At 40.5% G+C, this 10,030-nt stretch overlaps 3 protein-coding genes across 3 annotated transcripts; all 3 read left to right on the top strand.

Annotated features, from left to right (window-relative positions):
• Positions 1-702: 702 nt before the first annotated feature.
• On the top strand, positions 703-2,198 carry LOC135594808 (pterocarpan synthase 1-like). Its single transcript, XM_065085318.1, has 2 exons — positions 703-739; positions 1,633-2,198. Exons 1-2 carry the CDS (start codon positions 703-705, stop codon positions 2,196-2,198), a joined length of 603 nt encoding a protein of 200 aa, XP_064941390.1.
• A 2,349-nt stretch (positions 2,199-4,547) lies between these two features.
• On the top strand, positions 4,548-5,114 carry LOC135594807 (pterocarpan synthase 1-like). The gene has a single exon (XM_065085316.1). The coding sequence runs from the start codon at positions 4,548-4,550 to the stop codon at positions 5,112-5,114; it is 567 nt and encodes a 188-aa protein (XP_064941388.1).
• Positions 5,115-6,670: 1,556 nt separating this feature from the next.
• On the top strand, positions 6,671-7,237 carry LOC135594806 (pterocarpan synthase 1-like). Its single transcript, XM_065085315.1, has one exon. The coding sequence runs from the start codon at positions 6,671-6,673 to the stop codon at positions 7,235-7,237; it is 567 nt and encodes a 188-aa protein (XP_064941387.1).
• Positions 7,238-10,030: the final 2,793 nt, after the last annotated feature.

Here is a 10,030-nt window from a genome sequence, read left to right as displayed (position 1 = left end):
CTGCAAGGAAACAGGGATATACGATCTCCCTAGGTAACACAATCTCTATACGCAGTTTTGTGTTTTGCGGATTTTGCGCACCAATCTTCGCACGACGACGAACATCTTTTTGGGAATCGGGGATTTTTGTTTTCTAGTTCTTCCGCTGCGCATATGATGTCGCCCCCATGATTTCCCAACAGAACCGTGCCATGAACTAAGAGAGCAATTCGTCCTTGCGCTGGGTTAGTGCGGGCAGAGTGGCCATGGAAGGCCTGGGTCGTGTGCTGGCTAGGAAGGTTTGCTCAAATTCCTCGGCAAGCTAGTCGAAGGATGAGACTGAGGCTGGGCATAGCCGGCTAAACCACGTTCGTGTCGGCCCCCTCAGAGTGGTCGGAAATACTCGGCACATCAACGCATCAAAGGCACCACAGAGGGCCATCTGGGCCCGGAATACAAAGACATGCTCCATGGGATCGGAGCTTCCATCGTATGTTTCCAATGTCGGTAGCCTGAAGTTGAGGGGTACTGGCTTGTCCTGTACTTCCTGAGTGAATGGAAACCTGCTCGAGGCGCTCTCACTGGACTCGCTCCGCGACTTTCGAAGCTCGTGTTGGAATGCGTCCAGGCATGGGTTGACTCGAGACAGTTGGGCTCTAAGCGAGGCATCCGCCGAGTCGGACGATATGGTGTCAGGCTCAAGATGAGACAGCGTGACTCAGCATGGTGCGGGTGCGTTTTGCCAAGAAGGACCCCTCAGGTCCATCGCTCGCTCTCGGGCTTCTCTGATCCCGACTTGCCCCCCATTCGGGGGTTGTCGGGCCAGATTGATCGAGGGTGTCGCCAGCTGCATGATTTGAGGGATGATTGGGGTGAGCATCTGCATCATGCCTGCCATAGCTTGCACTTGCTTGATTAGGCTAAAGAACGCCTCGGGTGTCACGGTCGAGGACCTTGGGGCGAGCCTCGGGGGCGATAGTCCCGGGTTATTGAATAGATACCAGTAGCGATTTGGTGTCAAAGCCAGTATCCTCCCATCCATAGGGACGGGGAGGGTTTGACCTTCTGGTTTAATGGAAGGGAGGACAATCGGGGATTCTCTCCCAGGGCGAGCCCCTGCCAACTATTCCAACGACATCGGCCCTCCTTCTAGCGCCAAAATGTTAGTGAATAAATGTGTTGTGGCTGGTGAGTCAACATGACCTGATCCACGAGTTGATGTCAGGAATCTTCTGTCAGCTAAGCTAGATGCCGAGGTCGACCAGGCCCTCGCGACAAGGTGTTGATCAGCGTTCTTAAGTGTGCTGATCTGGGTGCCGTGTATGTCGAGCTACATCTCTCTTTCTCCGGGGTGGTGGCAGCTCATCTTCGTGAGGTGGCCACGCCCCGGGAAGGAGTGCGGGTTGGCGTTAGTCAAGATACGGACCGATTGGTTGCTATCCTTCGTGCACTGGATGGTGATTCTCAGGTGGTTGGCAGCTCGCCTTCGTGAGGTGACCATGTTTTCCTGTAAAAATGGCCCTCATCGGGATTACCCAATGAGGCCCCTCCGATAAGCAAGTCAGTGGAGTTATCAATTTATTTTTTCCCTACTCCCGGCCAGATGCTGGCTAGAGGTCTTTATATTACTATACGTGGGTCGATCATACGTAGAAAGGCATCGTAAACGTGCCGAACACTGCTTCCTCCTCATCTTCTTCCCCCTCCTTGCTGCTGCCACGGCCTTCCCCGTCACCTCCGAGTTCGAACTCGGCATCCAGAAGAGAATCCACTTCCGCGTCTACTTCCACGAGACCTTTCTCGGCCCCGACAACAGCACCGTCACCGTAGTGAACATGAGCCTCCCCTACACCTTCGGGGACGTCGACATCTTCGACGCCGTGCTGAGGATCGGCCCCTCCAAGTGGTCGACTGAAGTCGGAAAGGCGCAGGGCGTGAGCTTCCACGTGTCGCAGCGGGACGAGTCGTCGCTGATACCGCTGGTGCTGGTGCTGGTGTTCACGGCGGGAAACTTCTGCGACAGCACGCTCACGGTGATCGGGAGGATCGACGCGTCCGGGAAGGCGGACCGGGCCATCGTGGGAGGGACGGGGGTGTTCCAGTTCGCGTCGGGGAACGTGGTGAGCAAGCAGGTGACGTCCGATGTCGCCGGACTCATCGTCGCCTTCGAGGTCTACGTCATGTACCATAACGACGTCCGTCTCACTTCCATCGCGTGATCCGAGACACGATAACGAAAGCTACAGCATTTAAATAAGAGCTAACAATGTTTATCTTGCTTTACGTCAGCAGAATAAATAATAAGGCTAAAATAAAAAGAATTATTCGATCTCGTTTATTAATATTAGGAATAAAAACCTATTGCAACAAACTCCAAAAATATCAGAACTCGTTGAACTATAGACATATCTTATACAATTCTCCAACCAGCTCTTAGATACATACAATTTTATATTAAAAATCTAAGTGTTTGAAATATTATTCCATCGTAATCATGACAGTGTTTTTTCTTTTAGCAAGTTCATTTGGACCATGAGCAACATGAAGCTGAAGAAAAACATAACCTTTCATCTATAAATCGAAGATCATACTGAAGCTGTGAAGAACTTTGTTCGTATGTATAAAAGTCAACCCAATAATTGACCAGGAAGAACTTTGAGCATTTAACCCCCTCTTACTATCCCCTCTTACTTCACCCAACACTAATTTAACTTTTGCAATGGTTAAATCGAAAAATTTTCCTCCCAACCCTAACCTGTGTCCGGTGATAAATAAGCAGGTCACTCACCAAGAGAGAAACTATACTGAGAGAGACGAGGCTCAAACTCAACCCGACCCGATGCTCGCTTCCATCATCCGAGCATCTACGTGGATAAGCACATTCAAGATTGAATCGAACCATGCTGGCACCTCGACCACAAGGTTCACTAACAATCGTCTTTGTGATTCTTTCACATCGTCACTCCCCTACCGCCGTTGCCCTTTCTCGTTGTGGAGAGAGCTTTGGCGGTTGTTACTACGATTTGCTGCTTTAAAGATCGGTGAATACACCACGTGTCCATACTCCAGTTGATCCTTTTTTTTTACTATTTATTTTTATCCAAATAACATTCTTATTTTCACAAACTTATTCAACCCAATGAAAGAAAGGTCAATCACGAGCTCTTTTGAATCATAAATTGTTAAGCGGAACCACATGATCTTTCCCTTTTTAAGGTGGATCCCAAAAGTTGTCTGTCAAAAAAAGAAAATTTGTATTTGACTCTTTATTAGGTATTAGGTATTGATTCTCTAAGTCTTTGATCAATGTGAAATCAAATATGATACTATCTCTACTTTAAATTCTTAATTAATTGTATTAATAAGACTTGTTATCCCTTTTTATCCTATTTATCGACGATTAACTAATTTCGCTGCACCTAATAAGCTTTAATATGGATGTTATGAACAGGTGAAGTATACGTATACTGATAAAGAAATTCATTGCGTGAGGGGACAACTAAGAAGGAGACATTACACACGGATTGGGTCAACTATGCACTTTGAAAGATAACACGGCATGCACTGGCATTTGACGATTTGCTAAATAAAATATACCTTACATGAGAATGATGAACTTTGACAACCAACCACACCTTCGGTAGGTGAAGAATTATGTAGGCGTGATTCACATGGAAACATTGACATGCATTATGTCATCCCATCTCTTTTTGTTTTTTGGTCTCGTGATCATATATATAATGGTGAAAATAAACATGAGTTTAGGATATGTTTTGACAGGAGAGAATATGTATGTATATTAAAATTCACGTAAAATTCATTTGGTATGCTGATATGAGAACACATCATGTGAGCTTTTCTTTGCTGGAATAGAGATTTGCATGTGATTGCTGTAAAGCAAAAGATGGTTAATAGCCCCACATGAGTCACGAATGACTTGATTGGCGAGCGAAGGTTTTGCATCGCACCGTCGGTCATTAATTACGTCGCGACTTGAAGTGGAGTGGTGAGGTAGCGATCACGCATGGGAACCAACACTTCATTTCCACATGTCAACAACCAAAGATGCGAACAAACGGGAGCGACAGCCATGAGCCAACCGCGTACATCTGTGTATGAAACACATAAAGAAAGATAGCGTTGTCAATGTGGTTCGTTAATTAACAAGCAAATTGACGAGCTACAGGTGGCCAGTTGGCACTTGCAGAAGACGCAAAACTATCCTCATCGGCCATTTCTTGCAACTATCATCCCTCCATCTCTCAGTTACCCATCTCCATTGCTCGACATCATATATATATATATATATATATATATATATATATATATATATATATATATATATATATATATATATATATATATATATATATATATCTTCTTCCCTACTCGGAGACCTTCAACTGTAAGAGTAATATTCGTTTGAGTATTTTATGTAGACATGATAATGAGATTTGGTTGGAAGTTGGCATTTGTTGACGACGCATGGCACAGACATTACTCTATAAATACATGTTCCTGATCCAGCGTTGTACCCACCTCACTTCGATCCTTCGGTCATCCCAGCCATGGCTTCATCCCCACACAGCTCCTCTCATCTCTACTTCCTCCTTGTCTTCTTCCTCCTCCTGGCTGCTGCCACAGCCTTCCCGGTGACCTCCGAGTTCGAACTCGGCCGGCAGAGTAGAATCCACTTCCGCGTCTACTTCCACGAGACCTTTCTCGGCCCCGACAACACCACCGTGACCGTGGTGAACATGAGCCTCCCCAACACCTTCGGGGACGTCGACATCTTCGACGCCGTGCTGAGGACCGGCCCCTCCAAGCGTTCGACTGAAGTCGGGAGGGCGCAGGGCGTGAGCTTCCACGCATCGCAGCGGGACGAGTCGTCGCTGATACCGCTGGTGCTGGTGTTCACGGCCGGGGACTTCTGCGACAGCACGCTCACGGTGATAGGGAGGATGGACACCTCCGGGAAGGCGGACCGGGCCATCGTGGGAGGGACTGGGGTGTTCCAGTTCGCGTGGGGGAACATGGTGAGCAAACTGGTGACGTCCGACAAAGCGGGACTCGTCGCCGCCTTCGACATCTATGTCGTCTATTATGACGACGTCCGTCTCACCGCCATCGCGTGATCCGCGAGACGATAATTAAAGCCACGGCGATCATATATGTTTATCTTGCTTCATGTCAGGAGATGAATTATTATATGATAAGGCTGAAATAAAAATAAATGTCGATCTCGTTTATTAAAATTATGAATGAAAACCTATTATGCTGATATATATATATATATATATATATATATATATATATATATATATATATATATATATATATATATATATATATATATATATATATATATATATCATGCACCTGAAGGATGGCAAGAGGAGCCATAAGTGAACTTGAGCATGTGCCCTGTGTCATCTAATTAAATGTTTAATGATATGAATGCTCAATTAGTAATTAAGATAAGCCATTCAGCGTCATAAGTAAAACTAGCTTAAAAAACACGATTGATAAAACTATACAGAAACTTAAATCAGCTCTTACACAAGGGACAAAAACAAAGTTATGAATCATGAGCTATAGAAACTCCTATTAAGTAAGAAAAATATTAAATGAGTAATTTGAATATTATTCTCTCATCCAGTTCATACTGATGGATGAGGACATCGACGAGTAACGAAGAGCAGCAATCGTAAACGACGTGCGTTCCTTCTCCAAAATTGAGCCATCAATCACATTGATGGTCTCATCCACATCGCTTTTTATCGCAAATTTGATATGCAAATATGTCTATGCAGTCACCAAATGTTCTTCCACCAAAGGTGGAAAGAAAACGTGTATCACACGGAACAAATGTTATGGAAGCCTCACCATCAGCTACAGCATCGAGAGAAGCAAGTGTGAGGATTAACTAACCAAAAGCAGCCCCATGGATGATGGCTTTCCTCCTTGTTCACCTACCATGCTACGTATGATACCGTGAGGTGGAAGATATTGTCCTGAGATGAGAAGACGAGGATAGAGACGATTGCAGACGACATCGTTCATGTCGATGGCCTCATCTTCTTTGACCCGCATCACCCATATCCCAGCGAAACTAGACGTTGCGTGTTGTCGGCGGAGAGCGAAGTGGTCCGGCCGGCTATTTTGGAACGAGACCAGCGTTCTAGAGGAAGGCTAACGGTGGTGTTACTTGTCAAACCTACAATCTGTACTCAGACTCCTTCAATCTTTAGTCATATATTACTTTTCTCTCATCTTTTTTTATCTCACATACATAAATATTTTCAATTAGAATTACTTAAATTTATCATGCTAAGTCTCATTAATTGTATATGATTCATTTTAATCTATAAACATGATAAAAATTCACTTATTGATTGATGATTCAAGAATTTAGTTTGAGATATTCTTACATCTAAAAGACTCAACTTTGAATTGAGGATTTGAAATCCTTTCTAATGTTAATCTCTAAAATATTATTATGATGATGCTTACATACTTACCTTTTTAAGAGAGTCTAAAATATCGTCTAATATGATAGATATGATATATGCACGACGATGACATAGCCAATGCTCTATAAATACGCTCTCCCTCCTCCAGCCTTGTGCTCCTCTCACTTGTCAATCTTTGCCAAGTATAACACGTTCCTTGTCCATCCACCACCCTAGTCATGGCTTCGTTCCCACACAGCTCCTCTCCTATCCACCACCTCCTCGTCTTCTTCCTCCTCTTCGCTGCTGCCACGGCCTTCCCCGTCACCTCCGAGTTCGAACTCGGCATCCAGAAGAGAATCCACTTCCGCGTCTACTTCCACGAGACCTTTCTCGGCCCCGACAACACCACCGTCACCGTGGTGAACATGAGCCTCCCCTACACCTTCGGGGACATCGACATCTTCGACGCCGTGCTGAGGGTCGGCTCCGACGCTAGCTCGACGGTCGTCGGAAGGGCGCAGGGCGCGGGCTTCCACATGTCGCAGCAGGAGGAGGCGTCTCTGATACCGCTGGTGCTGGTGTTCACGGCGGGAGAGTTCGCCGACAGCACGCTCACGGCGATCGGGAGACTGGACGCATCCGGGAAGGCGGAGCGGGCCATCGTGGGTGGGACGGGGGTTTTCCAGTACGCATGGGGGAAGCTGGCGAGCGAGCTGGTGACGTCCTCCGTCGAGGGCCTCGTCGCCGCCTTCGACGTCTACGTCATCTACTACACCGACGTCGGTTGCAGTGCCATCGCATGATTAAACGACGTGGCCGTCACCGAAGCTTAATACAAGGCACAAAGAAGCTCGGCCTCTGGCGTCACTCCACGAAGACAGTCGTTGGAATAAGGACAAAACAAAAGTCTGAACTAAATGCTATTCTACGTGTCACTTTGTTCTTCATCTTTCTCTTAAAATAAATTAAAGCTTCTTATTATTGAGAAAGAAAAGCTTTTACAAACGTCGATATTTGGCACCACAGTACGGTGACATGTTTTATTTTTTAGGTATATATGACTGTAGTAAATCAATTCTTCTCCTATTTAGAATTCGTAGTGCATCGGACCACACTGTAAAGTGGTTAATAAGATCAACTAAAATAATATTGTACAGCCAAACTCAATATAATAAAATAAAGTTATATATATATATATATATATATATATATATATATAAAATTCATGAATGCTTTTATGCATCATATAAAATTCTTGAATGAAGAAAAAGATCTAATTACTTGGAAAGAATTAAACGAGGAGTATTATGTGGTATAAAACTCATATCCTGTAGAGTGACATTAAGGATAGGTTATCTGTCAATTTTTCATTATAATCTACTATAATTCTAAAAAATTATCAAACTTCGTTCTACATAAAGTCTTTTTTTTTTTTTTTCTGGAAACACACAAAGAAAACTGAAACAAGTGGGTACAAAATGGTCGATGGATCATATTGTTAGTGTTGTATGTTTCTGTGAACATGAGACCGTGTCGATGTCGCATATAATATAATGTAATTAAAGCATTGGACATGGAAGCAAATATGAGAATGGACAAACGATGTTTCACCTTTTTTATCACGCAATTAATACATAATTACTGACATCATACTTTGTCATGGATCTCTAATCTTTGGATACTAAATATAGTTGAATTTTAGCTACTACGGACAAGGAATAACTTGAGATATCGATAGATTGAGTATAGCTTATTTTATAAAAAATATTTTTGTAATGAATTATTGTTATAAATTACTATAAATCAATAATTGAAGATGCAAGATTCTTAATTAAAGCATCTCATAACCTTTTGCTTGTAGTTTGGTAGGTCTATTGCTTTTTGGCACACTCAATCATTAAGGAACATAATTTTTGTTAATATCTTTATTTTTAAATTTAATCTGTCAAGTATAAATTTAATTTACTATATAATAATAGTCATATATCTTATTATATGTATAATATATTTTAGAAAGTATGTTTAGAATAATATGATAATCATGAGTTAAGTATGAGCTAAATATGAATTTATATATTTTATAAATCTAAAAATATAGAAATTACGATAAATCTGATATATAAGAGTTGGATTGACTCGATTTGACAACGTACCTCAAGTTAGACTTTAAATTAGACTCCTCTTATCTAATTAGATTTTGATATTTTAAATTATTAAAGAATAATTTAAATTCATAAATTAAAAAATTTAAATTCATAATTTTAAATTTAAAACTAATTAAGTCATCCAAATTCATAGCTAGTTCTTGAAATACAAATATATATATATATATATATATATATATATATATATATATATATATATAAATATAACTAAATAAATTAAAACTATTATATTAATATAATAAAAAAAAGTTTTAATAATTAAATCAATCTTAAAAGTCACTTAAGCTTAAAAGACCATTATAAGTCAAATAAACATTCTAACATTATAAATCAATTATCATTATTTATTAATTTTAAAATTTTAAAATTAAAATATTATTATGCATCATACGATCACAATAATTTTAATATCAATGATTTCAAAATATGAATCAAAACTAATTAGAATAAAATAAAAAATCTTTTAATATTAAGGATTTTAAAATATAAATAAAATTTGATTAGAAAAAAATAGAAGATCTTACCTCACCTCAAAATCATCTTATTGGAAAATCCTTTCTTCAATACTTTTATTATGCTTGGTGTGGAATGAGGGAGGAGGAGCTCCTTTATATAGGAGAAAATGAAATCTCCCTGAAAGTTAAGTAAATATTTAATTATTATTTTAAATTTAAATTTATTTTATTTTCACATATAAAGATAGAAATATAATATTCATTCGTTATTATTCACACATGAAAAAGGATTGTATATTATTTACTTTCTAAAAATCACATCACTTATTAGGAAATAAGTGACTCTGCACGATCGGTGCTTAAGAAACAAGTTGTCATCGATTAAACTTATGGGTCTTATAATTTAGACCTTTTTAGGTCTCCTCTACATTGTTAGTTGTTATCAAGGAGGTAAGTAGCTATTTATTGTGATTCATGAATTCCTTTGCATATGAATGATTTAATAATGTTGCATGAGTAAGGCTTTCTGCATTGTGGCACGGCCCATGTTGATAATATGTGGGCACATAAAAACTTCTATAAGAATCTCCTTACAGAACCATATAAGAAGACATTTTGGATGATGGCTACATGCAATTGGTGGTGCTGAGGAAGGGGCCTATTTTTAGGTTGATTACATTGTAATCTTACCGTGCCTTTAAATTAGTAGGCTACAATATAGAGATTAATACGGGAATGTTGTGTACTTATCTGAACAAAATGATATTGTATTTCTTCCTATTTAGAAGTTTTAATTTTCATGATTGAGTTTCATTTTGTCCTGGTCCTTATCTAAATTTGACTCTTAAAACCTCGAGTAATTTAGTGAATGTTGTTGAATAATACTTGAATCATAACTGGTGCATTGCCCTCTTAAATTAAGTTATATGTTGGAAAACAAAACTTAATAGGTACAAATGCATTTTAGTTTTTAGAT

The sequence above is a fragment of the Musa acuminata genome, chromosome BXJ1-10 (assembly GCF_036884655.1).
Source record: "Musa acuminata AAA Group cultivar baxijiao chromosome BXJ1-10, Cavendish_Baxijiao_AAA, whole genome shotgun sequence".
Classification (NCBI taxonomy): Eukaryota; Viridiplantae; Streptophyta; class Magnoliopsida; order Zingiberales; family Musaceae; genus Musa; species Musa acuminata.
The sequence above is the reverse complement of the archived record's forward strand: the minus strand, read 5'-3'. Positions and strand labels throughout refer to the sequence as shown.